The sequence below is a fragment of the Oncorhynchus mykiss genome, chromosome 26, assembly GCF_013265735.2.
Source record: "Oncorhynchus mykiss isolate Arlee chromosome 26, USDA_OmykA_1.1, whole genome shotgun sequence".
In the NCBI taxonomy this organism is placed as follows: domain Eukaryota; kingdom Metazoa; phylum Chordata; class Actinopteri; order Salmoniformes; family Salmonidae; genus Oncorhynchus; species Oncorhynchus mykiss.
Genome location: NC_048590.1, coordinates 10,347,974 through 10,369,294, shown reverse-complemented (window position 1 = coordinate 10,369,294; position 21,321 = coordinate 10,347,974). Strand labels below are relative to the sequence as shown.

At 42.1% G+C, this 21,321-nt stretch overlaps 1 protein-coding gene across 2 annotated transcripts in view; it reads left to right on the top strand.

The window, feature by feature from the left end:
* Nucleotides 1-21,321, top strand: part of syt14a (synaptotagmin XIVa) — a 133,495-nt gene that overhangs the window by 71,497 nt on the left and 40,677 nt on the right. For both annotated transcript variants that reach the window (XM_021585679.2, XM_021585678.2), the window contains exon 4: nt 5,111-5,326. In XM_021585679.2, coding sequence (XP_021441354.1) covers nt 5,111-5,326 — 216 coding nt within the window. The remainder of the gene's footprint in view (nt 1-5,110; nt 5,327-21,321) is intronic.

The window sequence follows — 21,321 nt, the reverse complement described above, 5'->3', positions numbered from 1 at the left end:
TAATTCAGAGAGCACTGTTGTTTGGTTAGCGGGTTTTCTGTAGTGTAGTAAACAAACATGTGATGTGATTCAGTCCCCAATGTAATGGGTGGAGTAAAACGCCAGCAACCCTCCGTATTATTAATAACTTGTTATGGCTGGGGGCAGTATTGAGTAACTTGGATGAATAAGGTGCCCAGAGTAAACTGCCTGCTACTCAGGCCCAGTTGCTAATATATGCATATTATTAGTAGATTTGAATAGAAAACACTCTGAAGTTTCTAAAACTGTTTGAATGATGTCTGAGTATAACAGAACTCATATGGCAGGAACAAACCTGAGAAAAAAATCCAACCAGGAAGTGGGAAATCTGAGGTTTGTAGTTTTTCAACTCTTTGCCTATCGAATATAGTGTCTATGGGGTCAAATTGTACTTCCTAAGGCACCCACTAGATGTCAACAGTCTATAGAACCTTGTTTGATGCTTCTACTGTGAAGGAGGGGGAATGAGAGGGGATTGAGGCAGAGGTCTGCCAGAGAGGCATGAGCTGACCACGTGCGTTCACGTGAGAGTTAGCTTGAGTTCCATTGCATTTCTGAAGACAAAGGAATTCTCCGGTTGGAACATTATTGAAGATTTATGATAAAAACATCCTAAAGATTGATTCTATATTCTATATTCTAAAGATTGATTCTATTCTACGAACTGTAATGTGACTTTTTTGACTTTGTCTGAACTAAGTGATCACGCATTGGGCATTTGGATTACTGGGCTAAACGCGCAAACAAAAAGGAGGTATTTGGAAACAAATTATGAACTTTACCAACAAATCAAAGATTTATTGTGAAACTGGGATTCCTGGGAGTGAATTCTGATGAAGATCATCAAAGGTAAGTGAATATTTATAATGTTATTTCTGACTTCTGTTGACTCCACAACATGGCGGATATCTGTATGGCTTGATTTGTTGTCTGAGCGCTGTACTCAGATTATTGCATGGTGTGCTTTTTGCATGGTTGCATTAACCTCTCTACATTGAGATTGCAGAGCGCCAAATTCAAATACAGAAATACTCATAATAAAAATTCAGAAAAGACACAACTATTTTACATAGGTTTAAAGATGAACTTCTTGTGAATCCAACCACGGTGTCAGATTTCAAAAATCCTTTACGGCGAAAGCATACCTCACGATCATTTCGCCCAGCAGACAAATCATTAAACACTAACCAGCCAAGTAGAAGAGTTACACAAGTCAGAAATAGAGATAAAATTAATCACTTAACTTTGATGATCTTCATATGGTTGCACTCTGAAGACATTAATTTATTCAATAAATGTTCCTTTTGTTCGATAAAGTCTCTCTTTATATCCAAAAACCTCTGTTTTGTTCACGCTTTTTCTTCAGTAATCCGCAGTCACAACAGGCAGACAAAAAAAATCAAAATTCTATCTGTAAAGTTCATAGGAACATGTCAAGCAATGTTTATATTCAATCATCAGGTTGTTTTTGGCCTAAATAATCGATAATATTTCAACTGGACAATAACGTTGTCAATATAAAAGGTAAACAAGTAAGGCACTATCTCGGTCGCGCGCATGAAAAAGCTCTGTGACACGGCAGGGTCCACTCATTCAGAGTGGTCCTACTCCATCATTTTTCAGAATACAAGCCTGAAACGATTTATAAAGACTTTTGACATCTAGTGGAGGGCATAGGAACTGCAATTTGAGTCCTAAGTCAATGGATACTGTAATGGCGTTGAATAGGGAAAAAAAGAAAAAAAAAGAATAATCCTACTTCCTGAATGGATTTTTCTCGGGTTTTCGCCAGTTCTGTTATACTCAGACACTATTTTAACAGTTTTGGAAACGTTAGTGTTTTCTATCCAAATCTACCAATTATATGCATATCCTATCTTCTGGGCCTGAGTAGAAGGCAGTTTAATTTGGGCACGCTTTTCATCAAAAATTCCAAATGCTGCCCCCTACCCTAGAGAAGTTAAGGAGAAGTGTATTTATAATTCCATGCATAATAGTTGTATCTTTTATCACTGTTTATTATGAGTATTTCTGTAAATTGATGTGGCTCTCTGCAAAATCACCGGATGTTTTGGAACTACTAAACATAACGCGCCAATGTAAACTCAGATTTTTGTATTTAATATGAACTTTATCGAACAAAACATACATGTATTGTATAACATTAAGTCAAGTCCTGAGTGTCATCTGATGAAGATCATCAAAGGTTAGTGATTCATTTTCTCTCTATTTCTGATTTTTATGACTCCTCTCTTTGGCTGAAAAAATGGCTGTGTTTTTCTGTGACTAGGTGCAGACCTAACATAATCATTTGGTGTGCTTTCATCGTAAAGCCTTTTTGAAATTGGACACGGTGGTGGGATTAAAAACAAGTTTATCTTAAAATGGTGTAAAATACTTCTGTTTGAGGAATTTTAATTATGAGATTTCTGTTTTGAATTTGGAGCCCTGCACTTTCACTGACTGTTGTTATGTCTTTGTTTTAGTATGGTCAGGGCGTGAGTTGGGTGGGTTTATCTATGTTCCGTTTTCTATTTTGTGTTTTGAGTTTGGCCTGGTATGGTTCTCAATCAGAGGCAGGTGTCGTTAGTTGTCTCTGATTGAGAATCGTACTTATATATCCTTTTCCCACTTGTGTTTCGTGGGTGTTTATTTTCTGTGTCTGTGTGTTCCACACGGAACTGTTGGTTGGTTATTTCACGTGTCGTTTATTGTTTTGTTTCAGTGTTCGCTTGTTTTAATAAAGAGCATGAACACGTACCACGCTGCGCATTGGTCCTCCGATCCTTACTACTCGTCGTCGGAGGAGGAGGAGGAAGACAGCCGTTACATCATGGAAACGTATTCCAGTGGCTGTACCAAGCAAGAAGGCAGTAACTGCCTTCTAGGGTCAAAGGTCATATCAGTGGTCAGGGTCAATATGAATAAACTATTATGTCATAGTAAGGGATCAGATAACCACATCTCCATTGATCTGCCTACAATTAATTTAGCTGGACAATAAAAAAAACTTTGAAGTCATTATTCTCAGTTTCACTGAGTTACTGCTCTTTTGCTTGGTATGGATGGGTGCTGCCATTTTTTCCCTCATATGATCAGTGGTAGCAAAAAGTACTACCTCTCATACTTGAGTAAAAGTAAAGATACCTTAATAGAAAATGAAAGTCACCCAGTAAAACACTACTTGAGTAAAAGTCTAAAACTATTTGGTTTTAAATATACTTAAGTACCTATAATTTAAAATTCATTATTTTAAGCAAAATGTTGTATTTATTTACGGATAGCCAGGGTCACACTCCAACACTCAGACATCATTTAAAAACAAAGCATTTGCGTTTGTGAGTCCACCAGATCAGAGGCAGTAGGGACTACCAGGGATGTTCTCTTGGTAAATGTGCTAATTGGACTATTTTCTGTCCTGCTAAGCATTCAAAATGTAACGAGTCCTTTTGGGTGTCAGGGAAAATGTATGGAGTAAAAAAGTCTATAATTGTCTTTAGGAATGTAGTAAAGTAAAAGTAAAATTTGTCAAAAATATAAATAGTAATGTAGATAGTAGATACCCCACCAAAACTATTTAAGTAGTAGTTTAAAGTATTTTTACTAAAGTACTTTACACCACTGCATATGATACTGTAGGGCCAGGAGATTTCCTAGTCAGGTCTACTCTTTTGGGTAGTTTGTTGCCTCTACCAGATGACTGTCCACTGCCATCTTGGCTCAAAGTAGCCTCTAATTTGACTCTTGATTGTTGTTGTGAAACATTCGACCTGATATGGGGCAAAAAGTATACATTATTTATGAAACAATATTAGGAAAAGTTACTGCATGTTTAGTGGTGACATAGCCTTTCTATTCTGAACAAAAACATGAATGCAACAGTGTTAGTCACATGTTTCATGAGCTCGTCTGAGTGTGCCAGAGCGCAGAATCACAACTGACAAATTTACGAACGCTCAACACCTGTTGAATATGGACGGTGTCAGTAAACTTTGGGGGAAAAGCATTTTAAATTGTCGCCAGCAGCACAGTTGCAGACACCAACACTCTGGATAACATAAAAACAGTCTAACCAGCTCTGCTAGAATGAGTAAAATGGTCAGAGTGAGCTGTTCTCTCATTTGGGTATGGAAGTAGCTAGCAAGCTAGCCAACGTTAGCCAGTTAACTTGGGTGCTTGACTGCTGTTGTTAGGTCAGAATGCTCAGGTCAACAGAGCACACTCTGGCGGTGGGGTTCTGGTCTGGGCAGGCATAAGCTATGGACAACGAACACAATTGCGTTTTACCAATGCCATTTTAATGCACAGAGATAGCGTGACAAGATCCTGAGGCCCGTTTGTTGTAAAGATCGGACCCTTTTCTTCAATTTTCACCTAAAATGACATACCCAAATTTAACTGCCTGTAGCTCAGGACCTGAAGCAAGAATATGCATATTCTTGATGCCATTTGAAAGGAAACACTTTGAAGTTTATGGAAATGTGAAATTAATGTAGGAGAATATAACACATTAGATCTGGTAAAAGATAATACAAAGAAAAAAACATTACTTAATTTTTTTCTTCATCTTTGAAATGCAAGAGAAAGGCCAATATATGACTTAGGAATATAGGTGCAATTCAGATGTTGGCCTCTAGATGGCATCAGTGTATGTGCAACGTTTTAGACTGATCCAATGAACCATTGAATTTCTGTTCAAAATGTTGTATCAAGACTGCCCAAATGTGCCTAATTGGTTTATTAACACATTTTCAAGTTCATAACTGTGCACTCTCCTCAAACAATAGCATGGTATTCTTTCACTATAATAGCTACTATAAATTGGACAGTGCAGTTAGATTAACAAGAATTTAAGCTTTCTGCCGATATCAGATATGTCTGTCCTGGGAAATGTTCTTGTTACTTACAACCTCAAGCTAATCACATTAGCCTACGTTAGCTTAACCGTAACGTGGGGAGGGGGCAGCGATCAAGTAGAGGTTGAAATAAAAATGAAAAAAACTGGTAATTAAAGCTGATCCTACATTTGATCTTAAGTACAGAAATCCACCGGAACATATCTCTTTCCCTTTTTATCTTCCACCTCTAGAAAAGATCTACCCTGACGGTGACCTGAAGGGTTCGTCGTCAGACAGCGAGGATGAGGTGATGGGCCAGTACCAAGAAGCAATCAACCGTTCGCAGGGTCTCCGAGGCGGGGCTAGCGGCAGCCAGTCAAATGGCTACGGCTGGGAGATGAGGCAGAAGTACAGCCCCCTATCAGCCGAGTATGACGGCTACAGCAGCGAGGCCTCGGCAGAGGACGGTAGGTTATGTCTATAAGGCAAAGGTGGGCAATCTTAGGGCAACGGTGGGCACAGTGTGGGTGCTGTCTTTTGTAACTACATTGAAAAGCGTCAGTAAAAAATTCTATGTTAACCTGCGGGAGCCACAAGAGTGCGGCCATCAAACAGTGCACTGTAGATTCTATTTCAGAACCACCCGGCAGTGGGGAGCGCCTTTCTTCAGCAGGCCACGCCCAGCCCCCAACAGCATTCATAATGAGGAGATCACGTACACCTCCCACATTAAGAAATACTATAGTACACTATAGTTACATTTTTTGCTGTCTTTACTGTAGTATTTACAGTTACTTTAGTAACAAAAAAACTGTAGTACATACTATAGTAATAACTGTTTTTGCGGACTGTAGTACACTGTAGTATTTACTATAATGTTTGTATTTTATGATCTTTGACATAGCAGTGGGGCTTTGTCCTTGAGGAAACCTACTGGACAAAATACTCAAAGAGCTAATTTTCCATAACCTGTAGGTAGGTAGAACTGAGGTCTGAACAGATAGTTCAAAGCTTTAGCTCTTTTTTTTATAACCTGTAGGCAACACAATATATGGCTTTTCTTGGCATGTAGGTTTCTCACTGATAGGTGGCACAAATGTGGACATGGGGAGGGGAATGGGCAGGGTATATGCAAATTAAAAACTGTAGTATATACCAGAGGTGGGACCAAGTCATTGTTTTACAAGTCACAAGTAAGTCTCAAGTCTTAGCCCTCAAGTCCCAAGTCAAATCTCAAGTCCTAAACCTTGAGTTTCGAGTCCTAAACAAGTCATAATGTACTCTTCACCAAATGTAATACCATTTCATGTTTTTAACAAGAGTAATAGTATATTACATTTACGCAAATCATGAATGCTTTAAAACATATATTTATTACTTTCCAAATAAACTTTATATTTCCATGGAAATACATGAGTAGCTAGCTATAAGTAAGATCCCCCCCCCCCACCCCACCCCAATAGCGATGGACTATCGAGGATCGCTATGGGGCGCAATCGAGCGATGTAGGCTTGTACACAATCGCCCAACAATAACACACACACACTGTTACAATAGGCTAACATATGTCAATGGCTTTAGGAACAGCAGCAACATCAGGCAGGATTTAGGCTCATTTGAATTCACCCGCCGACGTTCCTCTGCACTGCCACGTGCAACTATTTCTCAGCTGGCTCAATTTGATTTCCTGCTGTCCGATTCAAACTGTAATCCGTTAAATGAAGAGTGGATGCGCTGCACCTTTTTTTTAATAGCATCATTTTAAATATTTGGGCTTGGGGAGGGTATCAAGTCAGTTCGAGTCAAAAGGCTCAAGTCCAAGTTATGTCACAAGTCATTGGTGTTAAAGTCAAAGTCGAGTTGCAAGTCATCATATATGTGCCTCAAGTCCACACCTCTGGTATATACTATAGTACTATAGTAATTACTGTTGTGTTTTTGCAGACTGTAGTGTTAGTGCGGATATTAATTTTCCACTGAACAAAAATATAAACATGTAAAGTGTCGGTCCCATGTTTCGTGAGCTGAAATAAAAGATCCCAGAAATGTTCCATAACGCACAAAAAGCACAAATTTGTTTACATCCCTGTTAGTGAGCATTTCTTTGAACCAAGATGAAGTAGCAGTCGAACGTGTGTTTGTCTTTGTCTTATCCCGTGTCCTATCCCTTGTAAATAGCCAGTCTTTTTCATATATCTACGAACTAAATATACATTCCTGCAACCCGCCTCACCCAATGTGGTACGGATCTGTTATATTTATTCCTTAGAACTGGAACCTCCATCAGGAGCTATTCAGCTAACTAGCTAATAGTCTTTGTTAGCCACGGCTAGAGGTCTTCACCTTTAGATCGGACACCAGCCAGCCTTAGCTCGGACAATACCTGCCAGTCTGCACAGCGCGATATCAACCCAGAGCATATCAGACTGCTTCTCTCTACCACATCACCGGATTCCTGCCACTCTGGATCATTACACCAGATCATCGCAGCTAGGTAGCTGCAAACGAGTGGCTAACCGAAGCAAGCGTCAGTTAGCCTTGAGCTAGCCTCAAGCTAGGCCCATATACCAGCTAATTCTAGGGCTACAATACCTCTTTTGCCAATTGGCCTGGACCCATTATTATTGTCGATGCGGAGCCACGCCGATCCATCACGACTGGTCTGCCAACGTAATCGCCCAATGTTGTCTCAACAGGCTATTCTGTTACGATGTCGCCGATGAACCATCTGCTAGCCCCGGTCCGCTAGCTTTCTGAACGCCATGTCTCCCGCTCGCCTAGCGTAGTACTGACTCCCGAACGGCTCCCTGACTCACCTATTAATGCTCATTGGACCTTATGATCACTCGACTACACAGCTACACACCCTGGACTGTTTCAATAACACGGTACCTCATTTTGTTTATCTGTCGGCCTCAGCCTCGAACTCAGGTCCTCTATGTACCTACAGTGCCTTGCGAAAGTATTCGGCCCCCTTGAACTTTGCAACCTTTTGCCACATTTCAGGCTTCAAACATAAAGATATAAAACTGTATTTTTTTTGTGAAGAATCAACAACAAGTGGGACACAATCATGAAATGGAACAACATTTATTGGATATTTCAAACTTTTTTAACAAATCAAAAACTGAAAAATTGGGCGTGCAAAATTATTCAGCCCCTTTATTTTCAGTGCAGAAAACTCTCTCCAGAAGTTCAGTGAGGATCTCTGAATGATCCAATGTTGACCTAAATGACTAATGATGATAAATACAATCCACCTGTGTGTAATCAAGTCTCCGTATAAATGCACCTGCACTGTGATAGTCTCAGAGGTCCGTTAAAAGCGCAGAGAGCATCATGAAGAACAAGGAACACACCAGGCAGGTCCGAGATACTGTTGTGAAGAAGTTTAAAGCCGGATTTGGATACAAAAAGATTTCCCAAGCTTTAAACATCCCAAGGAGCACTGTGCAAGCGATAATATTGAAATGGAAGGAGTATCAGACCACTGCAAATCTACCAAGACCTGGCCGTCCCTCTAAACTTTCAGCTCATACAAGGAGAAGACTGATCAGAGATGCAGCCAAGAGGCCCATGATCACTCTGGATGAACTGCAGAGATCTACAGCTGAGGTGGGAGACTCTGTCCATAGGACAACAATCAGTCGTATATTGCACAAATCTGGCCTTTATGAAAGAGTGGCAAGAAGAAAGCCATTTCTTAAAGATATCCATAAAAAGTGTCGGTTAAAGTTTGCCACAAGCCACCTGGGAGACACACCAAACCTGTGGAAGAAGGTGCTCTGGTCAGATGAAGCCAAAATTGAACTTTTTGGCAACAATGCAAAACGTTATGTTTGGCGTAAAAGCAACACAGCACATCACCCTGAGCACACCATCCCCACTGTCAAACATGGTGGTGGCAGCATCATGGTTTGGGCCTGCTTTTCTTCAGCAGGGACAGGGAAGATGGTTAAAATTGATGGGAAGATGGATGGAGCCAAATACAGGACCATTCTGGAAGAAAACCTGATGGAGTCTGCAAAAGACCTGAGACTGGGACGGAGATTTGTCTTCCAACAAGACAATAATCCAAAACATAAAGCAAAATCTACAATGGAATGGTTCAAAAATAAACATATCCAGGTGTTAGAATGGCCAAGTCAAAGTCCAGACCTGAATCCAATCGAGAATCTGTGGAAAGAACTAAAAACTGCTGTTCACAAATGCTCTCCATCCAACCTCACTGAGCTCAAGCTGTTTTGCAAGGAGGAATGGGAAAAAATTTCAGTCTCTCGATGTGCAAAACTGATAGAGACATACCCCAAGCGACTTACCGCTGTAATCGCAGCAAAAGGTGGCGCTACAAAGTATTAACTTAAGGGGGCTGAATAATTTTGCACGCCCAATTTTTCAGTTTTTGATTTGTTAAAAAAGTTTGAAATATCCAATAAATGTCGTTCCACTTCATGATTGTGTCCCACTTGTTGTTGATTCTTCACAAAAAAAATACAGTTTTATATCTTTATGTTTGAAGCCTGAAATGTGGCAAAAGGTCGCAAAGTTCAAGGGGGCCGAATACTTTCGCAAGGCACTGTAATTGACCTGCTCTGCCCATTCAACGCCATTTACCCGTTGTTGTCTTAGCTCTCCTGATGAACACCTGTGATTGCTTTATTCCTCTCTCTAATGTCAATACTGCTGTCTTGGCTAGTTCTTATTGTTTTATTTCAGTGTAGAGCCCTCAGTACCGCTCAACATGCCTAAGCTCTTTTGTCTCAACCCAAACACGTGGAGACCTCACCTGGCTTAACTGGTGCCTCCAGAGACGAAACCTCTCTCATCGTCACCCCATGCCTAGGTCTACCTGCACTGTACTCACATCCTACCATACCCTTGTCTGTACATTATGCCCTGAATCTATTCTACCATGCCCAGAAATCTGCTCCTTTTATTCTCTGTTCCCAACGCACTAGACGACCAGTTCTTATAGCCTTCAGCCGTACCCTTATCCTACTCCTCCTCTGTTCCTCTAGTGACGTAGAGGTTAACCAAGGCCCTGTAGCTCTCAGTTCCACATCTATTTTCCAGGTGCTATCATTTGTTGACTTCTGTAATCGCAAAACCTTGGTTTCATGCATGTTAACATCAGTAGCCTCCTCCCTAAGTTTGTTTTATCCACTGCTTTAGCACACTCTGCCAACCCTGATGTGCTAGCCGTGTCTGAATCCTGGCTTAGGAAGGTCACCAAAAATTCTGAGATTTCCATCCCCAATGTCACGATCGTCGTAAGAAGCGGACCAAAGCGCAGCGTGGTGTGAATGCATCATTTAATAGATGACGAAAAAACACAAAGTAAACTGTACAAAAAAAAATAAACAAATAACGACCGTGAAGCTATCATAAGAACTGTGCTGACACAAGCAACTAACATAGACATCCAACATAGAATGCTCACCCAGCTCACGTCCTGACCAACACTAAAACAAGGAAAACACAAAAGAACTATGGTCAGAACGTGACACCCAACTATAACATTTTCCGCCGAGATAGAACTGCCAAAAGGCGCGGACTTGCAATCTACTGCAGAGAGTGTCTGCAGTGTTCTGTCATGCTATCCAAGTCCGTGCCCAGTTCGAGTTTCTACTTTTAAGAAATAAGTTTTTATTTTCAGAAATAAGTCTCTCACTGTTGCCGCTTATTTTAGACCTCCCTCAGGCCCCAGCTGTGCCCTGGACACCATATGTGAATTGTTTGCAACCCTTTTATCTTCAGAGTTTGTACTAAGACATCAGAGGTGAATTTAGAGGACAGGTGACCAATACTGGGATATGCTTAACACCCCGGCCATCCTACAATCTAAGCTTGATGCCCTCAATCTCACACAAATTATAGAGGAATCTACCAGGTACAACCCTAAATCCGTAAACACGGGCACCCTCATAGATATCATCCTGACCAACCTGCCCTCTAAATACACCTCTGATGTCTTCAACCAGGATCTCAGCGATCACTGCCTCATTGCCTGCGTCTGTAATGGGTCCGCGGTCAAACGACCACCCCTCATCACTGTCAAACGCTCCCTAAAACACTTCAGCGAGCAGGCCTTTCTAATCGACCTGGCCCAGGTATCCTGGAAGGATATTGACATCATCCCGTCAGTAGAGGATGACTGGTTATTCTTTAAAAGTGCTTTCCTCTCCATCTTAAATAAGCATGCCCCATTCAAAAAATTAGAACCAAGAACAGATATAGCCCTTGGTTCACTCCAGACTTGACTGCCCTTGACCAGCACAAAAACATCCTGTGGCGTATTGCATTAGCATCGAATAGCCCCTGCGATATGCAACTTTCCAGGGAAGTTAGGAACCAATGTACACAGTCAGTTAGGAAAGCAAAGGCTAACTTTTTCAAACAGAAATGTTCATCCTGTAGCACAAATTACAAAATGTTTTGGAACACTGTTAAGTCCATGGAGAGCAACTCCTCCTGGCAACTCCTCCCAGCTGCCCACTGCTCTGAGCCTAGGAAACACTGTCACCACCGATAAATCTACTGTAATCGAGAATGTCAATAAGCATATATCTACGGCTCGCCATGCTTTCCACCTGGCTATCCCTACCCCGGCCAACAGCTCTGCACCCCCCGCAGCAACTTGCCCAAGCTCCCCCTGCTTTTCCTTCACCCAAATCCAGATAGCTGATGTTCTGAAAGAGCTGCAAAATCTGGACACCTACAAATCAGCTGGGCTAGACAATCTGGACCCTCTCTTTCTAAAATTATCAGCCGCAATTGTTGCAACCCCTATGACTAGCCTGTTCACCCTCTCTTTTGTATCGTCTGAGATCCCTAAAGATTGGAAAGCTGCCGTGGTCACCCCCCTCTTCAAATGGGGAGACACTCCAGACCCAAAATGTTACAGACCTATATCAATCCTGCCCTGCCTTCCTAAAGTCTTTGAAAGCTAGTCAACAAGTTAACAAACAGATCACCGACCATTTCGAATCCCACCATACCTTCTCCGCTATGCAATCTGGTTTCCGAGCTGTTCATGGGTGCACCTCAGCCACGCTCAAAATCCTAAACAATAGCATAACCGCCATAAAAGACAGTACTATGCTGCCGTCTTCATCGACCTGGCCAAGGCTTTCTACTCTGTCAATCACCATGGACTCAACAGCCTTGGTTTCTCAAATGACTGCCTCGCCTGGTTCACTAACTGCTTCTCAGATAGAGTTCAGCGTGTCAAATCGGAGGGCCTGTTGTCCGGCCTTCTGGCAGTCTCTATGGGGGTGCCACAGGGTTCAATTCTCGGGCCGACTCTTTTCTCTGTATATATCAATGATGTCGCTCTTGCTGCTGATGATTATTTGATCCACCTCTAAGCATAAGAAATCATTCTGTATACTTCTGGCCCTTCTTTGGACACAGTGTTTACAAACCTCCAGACGAGCTTCAATGGCATACAACACTCCTTCTGTGGCCTCCAACTGCTCTTAAATGCTAGTAAAACTAAATGCATGCTCTTCAACCAATCGCTGCCCGCACCCGCCCGCCCGATGGTTCTGAATATGTGGACAACTACAAATACCTAGGTGTCTGGTTAGACTGTAAACTCTCCTTCCAGATTCACATTAAGCATCTCCAATCCACTTCGGCTATGTCATTTACAAAATAGCCTCCAACACTCTACTCAGCAAATTGGATGTAGTCTATCACAGTGCCATCCGTTTTTTCACCAAAGCCCCATATACTACCCACCACTGCAACCTGTATGCTCTCTTTGGCTGGCCGTCACTACATATCCATCGCCAAACCCTCTGACTTCAGGTCATCTATAAGTCTATGCTAGGTAAAGCCCTGCCTTAGCTTACTGGTCACCATAGCACGCTCTCCAGCAGGTATATTTCATTGGTCTTCCCCAAAGCCAATTCTTCCTTTGGCCGCCTTTGCTTCCAGTTCTCTGCTGCCAATGACTGGAATGAATAGCAAAAATCACTGAAGCTGGAGACTCATATCTCCTTCACTAACTTTAAGCATCAGCTGTCAGAGCAGCTTACCGATCATTGCACCTGTGCACAGCCATCTGTAAATAGCCCACCCAACTACCTCATCCCCATATTGTTGTTTATTTTTTGCTCTTTTGCACCCCAGTATCTCTACTTGCACATCATCATCTGCAAATCTATCACTCCAGTGTTAATGCTAATGTAACAGTACAAATTTAGACCGTCCCCTCGCCCATAGCCGGGCGCGAACTAGGGACCTTCTGCACACATCAACAGTCACCCTCGAAGCATCGTTACCCATCGCTCCACAAAAGCCGCGGCCCTTGCAGAGCAAGGGGAACTACTACTTCAAGGTCTCAGAGCAAGTGACGTCACTGATTGAAACGCTATTTAGCGCCCACGCTAACTAAGCTAGCCGTTTCACATCCGTTACACTAAATTGTAATTATTTTTGCCACTATGGCCTATTTATTGCCTTACCTCCCTAATCTTACTACATTTGCACACACTATATATAGATTTTTCTATTGTGTTATTGGCTTTCCGTTTGTTTATCCCATGTGTAACTCTTTGTTGTTGTTGTTGTTGCACTGCTTTGCTATATCTTGGCCAAGTCGCAGTTGTACATGAGAACTTGTTCTCAACTGGCCTACCTGGTTAAATAAAGGTTAAATAAATAAAAAATCTAATTCTCCTTTGCCAAGATAATCCATCCACCTGACAGGTGTGTGATATCAAGAAGATGATTAAACAGCAAGCTCATTACACATGTGCACCTTGTGCTGGGGACAATAGAAGGCCACTCTAAAATGTGCAGTTTTTTCACACAACACAATGATACAGATGTCTCAATTTGTGAGGGAGCATGCAAATGGCATGCTGCCTATACGAATGTCGACCAGAGCTGTTGCCAGAGAATTAAATGTCTATTACTCTACTATAAGTCACCTCCAACGTCGTTTTAGAGATTTTGGAAGTACCACCATCCGGCCTCACAACCACAGACCACATGTAACCATGCAAGCCCTGGACCTCCACATCCGGCTTCTTCACCTGCGGGATCATCTGAGACCAGCCATCCGGAAAACTGATGAAACTGTGGGTTTGCACAAACGAAGAATTTCTGCAAATATTTTCAGAGACCTTCTCAGGGAAGCTCATTGTCCTCACCAGAGTCTTGACCTGACTGCAGCTCGGCGCCATAACTGACAACGGTGGGAAAATACTCACCTTCGATGGCCACTGGCATGCTGGAGAAATGTGCTATTCACGGATCAATCCCGGTTTCAACTATCTGTGACCAACAGATGCATATCTTTATTCCCAGTTGTGAAATCCATAGATTAGGGCCTAATGAATTTATTTCAATTGACTGATTTCCTTATATGAACTGTAACTCAAAAGAATCTTTGAAATAATTGCATTCTGAGTTTATATTTTTGTTCAGTGTAGTATTTCCTGTAAAGTTTTTGCGGACATTACTGTAGTATTTTAATACTTTAGTATTTTTGTGGTCTGTAGTACAGTGTAGTATTTACTCAATTATTCTACAGTATACTACAACATTCTATAGTAAGTACTGCACATGATTGAGGTACAGTGCATTCTGAAAGTATTCAGACCCCTTGACTTTTTCCACAATTGTTACATTACAGTCTTATTCTAAAATTGATTTAAAAAAAATGTTTTCCCTCCATCAATCTCCACACAATACCCCATAATGACAAAGTAAAAACAGGTGTTTAGACATTTTTGCATATAAATTAAAAAGTAATAATGAAATATCACATTTACATAAGTATTCAGACCCTTTAATCAGTACATTGGGATTTTGGTCACATCCCTGACCAAGGCTATTCTACCCCAATTGCTCAGTTTGGCCGTACGACCAGCTCCAGGAAGAGTATTGGTGGTTCCAAACTTCTTCCATTTAAGAATGATGGAGGCCACTCTGTTCTTGGGGACCTTCAATACTGCAGGATTTTTTTGGTACCCTTCCCCAGATCTGTGCCTCGATACAATCCTGTCTTGGAGCTCTACGGACAATTCTTTCGACTTCATGGATTAGTTTTTGCGCAGACATGCACTATCAACTGTGGGACCTTATATAGGCAGCTGTGGGCCTTTCCAAATCATGTCCAATTAATTAGATTTACCACCGGTAGACTCCAATGAAATTGTAGAAACATCTCAAGGAAGATCAATGGACACAGGATGCACCTGAGCTCAATTTCAAGTCTCATAGGAAAGGGTCTGAATACATATGTAAATAAGATATTTCATTTTTTATTTTTTTTTATACATTTGCAAACATTTCTAAAAACCTGATTTTGCTTTGTCATTATGGGGTATTTGGTGTAGATTGATGAGGTGAAAAAAATATGTAATCCGTTTTAGAATAAGGCTGTAACGCAACAAAATGTGGAAAACGACAAGGGGTCTGAATTCTTTCCGAATGCACTGTATACTATAGTGTGTAGTACAGTATTCTACAGTATACTACAGAATTCTATAGTAAGCATAGTTGTCTAATAGCTTTGGCCTCTTGGCTTTGGATGTTCCTGTGCCATTGCCCCCTATCCGGACTCCTTTCCAGCGAGATTCTGCCTCGGACTCCCATCCTCCACATTCCCGTGGGGACTCGGCCTCGGATCAGCTGTGCTCCTCCTCTCATCAGACCTCAAGGGTGTCTAACACACTAGCTCCTCCGCCAGCCACAAGGGTTTTGCAGCCGGCTTTTAAAGAACTGATTGGAACTATGAAAGACTCCAACAATCGTCCAATTACACTGCTCAAAAAAATAAAGGGAACACTAAAATAACACATCCTAGATCTGAATGAATGAAATATTCTTATTAAATACTTTTTTCTTTACATAGTTGAATGTGCTGACAACAAAATCACACAAAAATGATCAATGGTAATCAAATTTATCAACCCATGGAGGTCTGGATTTGGAATCACACTCAAAATTACAGTGGAAAACCACACTACAGGCTGATCCAACTTTGATGTAATGTCCTTAAAACAAGTCAAAATGAGGCTCAGTAGTGTGTGTGGCCTCCACATGCCTGTATGACCTCCCTACAATGCCTGGGCATGCTCCTGATGAGGTGGATCTCCTGAGGGATCTCCTCCCAGACCTAGACTAAAGCATCAATTCCTGGACAGTCTGTGGTGGATGGAGCGAGACATGATGTCCCAGATGTGCTCAATTGGATTCAGGTCTGGGGAACGGGCGGGCCAGTCCATAGCATCAATGCCTTCCTCTTGCAGGAACTGCTGACACACTCCAGCCACATGAGGTCTAGTATTGTCTTGCATTAGGAGGAACCCAGGGCCAACCGCACCAGCATATGGTCTCACAAAGGGTCTGAGGATCTCATCTCGGTACCTAATGGCAGTCAGGCTACCTCTGGCGAGCACATGGAGGGCTGTGCGGCCCCCCAAAGAAATGCCACCCCACACCATGACTGACCCACCGCCAAACCAGTCATGCTGGAGGATGTTGCAAGCAGCAGAACGTTCTCCACAGCATCTACAGACTGTCACGTCTGTCACATATGCTCAGTGTGAACCTGCTTTCATCTGTGAAGAGCACAGGGCGCCAGTGGCGAATTTGCCAATCTTGGTGTTCTCTGGCAAATGAAAAACGTCCTGCACGGTGTTGGGCTGTAAGCACAACCCCCACCTGTGGATGTCGGGCCCTCATACCACCCTCATGATGTCTGTTTCTGACCGTTTGAGCAGACACATGAACATTTGTGGCCTGCTGGAGGTCATTTTGCAGGGCTCTGGCAGTGCTCTTCCTGCTCCTCCTTGCACAAAGGCGGAGGTAGCGGTCCTGCTGCTGGGTTGTTGCCCTCCTACGGCCTCCTCCACGTCTCCTGATGTACTGGCCTGTCTCCTGGTAGCGCCTCTATGCTCTGGACACTACGCTGACAGACACAGCAAACCTTCTTGCCACAGCTCGCATTGATGTGTCATCCTGAATTAGCTGCACTACCTGAGCCACTTGTGTGGTTTGTAGACTCCATCTCATGCTAACACTAGAGTGAAAGCACCGCCAGCATTCAAAAGTGACCAGAACATCAGCCAGGAAGCATAGGAACTGAGAAGTGGTCTGTGGTCCCCACCTGCAGAACCACTCCTTTATTGGGGGTGTCTTGCTAATTGCCTATAATTTCCACCTGTTGTCTATTCCATTTGCAGAACAGCATGTGACATTTATTGTCAATAAGTGTTGCTTCCTAAGTGGATAATTTGATTTCACAGAAGTGTGATTGACTTGGAGTTACAGTGTGTTCCCTTTATTTTTTTGAGCAGTGTATTTCAGGCGCAGTGCCATCACTGAGTCGTGGCAGCGAAAGATTCAGTTGGTTGCTGACACTGGCTACGAGTCTACTGCAGCTCTGTTGGAGTTACTTTTGTGACTAACTTTGACAACTTTCGGAAAGAGAAGATGCTTTACAGAGAAGATGTAGTCCATCCAAATCACCTTTATGCCTGGACTCGGTCCTCGCATTTTAAGGCTGCACTGAGCCATTGACTTACCAACACCCCAAGTCCCACTCAGTTAATCCCAACCAACAATTATCATCATACTGCAGGCCTGCAACAGGTACCCATCATTGACTCTTGTTTTAACCCACATCCTCACTCGAGGCATAGGGCCAATGGTACAGTTCTAGAAAATATTGTATTTTACCAATTCAAGCTAGCCATATGGTATTTAAAAATTAGGGGTTACCAACTGAGAATAGTATGTTTGTATTAGAGACTCCGTCTGATTTGAAATCCCGCAGCTGTGGCATTGGACTGATTCATGTAAATGCCAGAAGTTTGATTCAAAATTGACTTTATTATTTACAGATATTTACAGAAGTATCTCTCATTACCTCTGTCCCTAAGCAATTTGAATGTCTGAAATGTCCTAAATGTGTGCCTTGGTAATAGACCTTTTTCCTGTACACAACACACTGACATCACGCACAGATGCGCACGACTCTTGGCGGCAGTAAGAAAGCCATTGCCATCTTCACCCGTTCAACATAGCCTACATTTACGTTTGTATTACTTGTTGGGGTTCTCATACGCTTACGATGATTCTTGCTTGAAATGTCGCTAAGATTACATTGGTTTGTAAAATCTTTGCAAAATAATAATTTTTGATGCACCAGTTATTAGAGTTCTTTGAGGGCTGTCTTTGTATCAGCTTGACAGGGGATATACACAGCCTTGGCTATGTCCGATGAGAATTCTCTGGAGAGATCATACGATCGGCATTTGATTGTGAGGTATTCTCGATCGCGTGAACATAAGGATTTGAGTTCCTGTATGTTATCATAATTACACCATGAGTCGTTAATCATGAATCATATACCCTCGCTCTTCTTCTTCCCGGAGAGATGTTTATTCCTGTCTGCGTGATGAACTGAGAATCCAGCTGGCTGGATAGTATATCCCTAGAGAGCCGTGTTGTGCGCGCCTCCTAAACCCGTTGTTTTGGGTTGGCTTCTGGAATCAGTTCAATTGCCTTGGGGGGTGCGAACAAAGGATCTGCTTCAGGAATGTCGTATTCCTGGTTGTGATGCTGGTAGTCCTGGTGAGTTACCGCCACTCTGATATCCAATAGTTCTCACTGGCTGTGTGTAATAACATAAAAACAATGTAAGAAATAATACATAAAAAAAAACAGTTTCCTAAGAGCAAGAACCGAGGCAGCCTTCTCTGTCCGTGCCATTTTCACTTGTCTTTGATGATGTGCTATATTGTTTAAACCACAAAAATCATTCTGCTGCCTTATTTATTGACTTGTCGAAGGCGTTTGATACAGATGACAATTTCTTACTTGTTCAAAGGTTGTCTGAAATAGGCCTAGATCAGGCATCTTGCAACTGTAAGAGTCTCCACCTTAGCTGAAATGCCTGGGGGCACGATCCCTCCCAACAAGTTTTCACTACATGTCCTGTTCGCTTGCAGTGAGTACACTGTTTAGTGTGCTGTTTAGGCATAACATAGTTAGATGTAATGGAACATGCCTGGTTAAGATTCTTGTGCTAGATTCAATATCATATTTGAAATAGTATCTTGTGCCCTGCTTAAAGGCCATGATCCTACTCCAGTCTGCATGAGATGGACTCCAAAGAGCGAGCAAGTTTGCTTTGAGCCACTCTAAGATGTCTGCATTGGGTTTTATTGTTTAACAGCTGGTTGATAATTGTGCCATCCTTAAAATCATTTGTGGCTCTATGGTCAATTTAACTTGGAATTGAGAGCAAAAGTACTCTGTGTTTAATTTTCTTCAAAACCTTAAGCTAACAAGGGGTAGGTAGTCCTGTGCTTTTTGCAATATTTTTTAATAAAAGGTAGACCTATGGCATCCCCTTTCATAACCCCTCAATTCGAGCATTGGTTTTTAACTTGACAGCCCTTCACTGACACGGTAGACTATTTAAAGAGTGTATGGTGGTTAGAGGAATTGACTGACAGATCTATGGGTATACTGTAGTAGCCTATAGCCTAATTGTGTCTGTCAAACAGGTAGGCCTACCTCTTATTTCGTAAATGGGGTCCAACACAAAGCCCTGTTGTTGTTTGTAAAGTCAAATTAAAATGAAGCTAGTGTCAGGATTTGGCCAGGATTGTTCCAGTTTTGGCCACTAGATGCCCCCATTGTGCATTTTGACCCTTTTGTTTTCCCTTGTTTCCAGTTATTATTTGCACCTGTGCCTCGTTTCCCTTGAATGTATTTAAACCCTTAGTTTTCCTCAGTTCTTTGCTCTGTGTTTGAATGATAGCACCCAGCCCCAGCGATTCTGTGAACATTTGTTGCTCCAGTTGGACTCTCTTGTGGTACTCGGTTTTTGTTCTCGTTTATTTATTTTTGATTATCTTTTGATGCTTTTTCCTGCTGTACCTACCACCTTGTGGATTTACCTTTTGACTTGGAGGATTACCTCTTTCTCTTGGAATTACTTTCCTTTTTACCTTATTAAAACACCATCTCAAGTACTGCTGTGTCTGCCTCATCTTCTGGGTTCTGCCGACTATTAGTGGCTCAGTTTGCTAAGTGACTGTTTCTCACACCGGAGACCCAAGTTCGTAGCCGGGTCTTGACAGCTAGTTGAAATGAATTATGCCTACTCAAATTTTATTTCAGCACCATAGCTGTCCATTTCCAATTGATTGTGCCATGGCTGCTGCTTTACGTTTCATCACCACAGTGTAAGTTACTCTAAATCTGGCTTATTGTGAGGTCAATAACTCTAATAAATACAGTGCCTTCAGAAAGTATTCACAGCCCTTGACTTTTTCCACATTTGGTTGTGTTACAGTTTGAATTTATAATGGATTAGATCGAGATGTTTTGTCACTGGCCTACACAACACCCAATAATGTCAAAGTTGAATGATGTTTTTTGAAAATGTTCCAAATTAATAAAACATTTTAAGCTGTGTGCCACTAGGGATCCTGGTTTGAGTCCAGGCTCTGTTTGTGGGGCTGGCCTTGACTGGCAGACCCATGAGGCGCCGCACAATTGGCTCAGCATCGTCTGGGTTAGGGGAGTATTTGGCTGGCAGAGATGTCCTTGTCCCATCCGTGCTCTAGCGACTCCTGTGGCGGGCCGGGCGCGTGCACGCTGACCCGGTCGCCAGGTGTACGGTGTTTCCTCTGACACATTGGGGCAGCTGACTTTCAGGTTAACCAGGCATTGTGTCAAGAAGCAGTGCGGCTTGGCTGGGTCGTGTTTCGGAGGACGCACGGCTCTCGACCTTTGCCTCTCCCGAGTCCGTACGCGAGTTGCAGCGATGAGACAAGACTGTAACTACATATTGGATACCACGAACTTAAAGAAAGAAATAAGAGGTAAAAAAATATATATGTAAAAAGCTAAAATATCTTGAGTCAATAACTATTCAATAAGTATTCCTTTGTTATGGAAAGCCTAAATAAGTTCAGGAGTAAATAATTGCTTAACAAGTCAACTAATAAGTTTCATGTATTCATTCGGTGTGCAATAATAGTGTTTAACATGATTTTTGAATGACTACCTCATCTCTGTACCCCAACATACAATTATCTGTAAGGTCCCTCAGTCAAGCAGTGAATTTCAAACACATGAGACCAGGGAGGTTTTCTTATGCCTCTCAAAGAAGGGAACCTATTGGTAAATGGGTAAAAAAAGCACAAATTGAATATCCCTTTGAACATGGGGAAGTTATTAATTACACTTTGGACCAGGGGTGTCAAACTCATTCCATGGAGGGCCTAGTGTCTGCTGGTTTTTGTTTTTCCTTTCAATTAAGCCCTAGACAACCAGGCGTGGAGAGTTCCTTACCAATTAGTGACCTTAATTCATCTAGTACAAGGGAGACGTGAAAACCAGCCCTTTGTGGAATGAGATGGATACCAGTACATTGGGTATCAATTCACCCAGTCACTATTTTTTTTATTTAACTAGACAATTC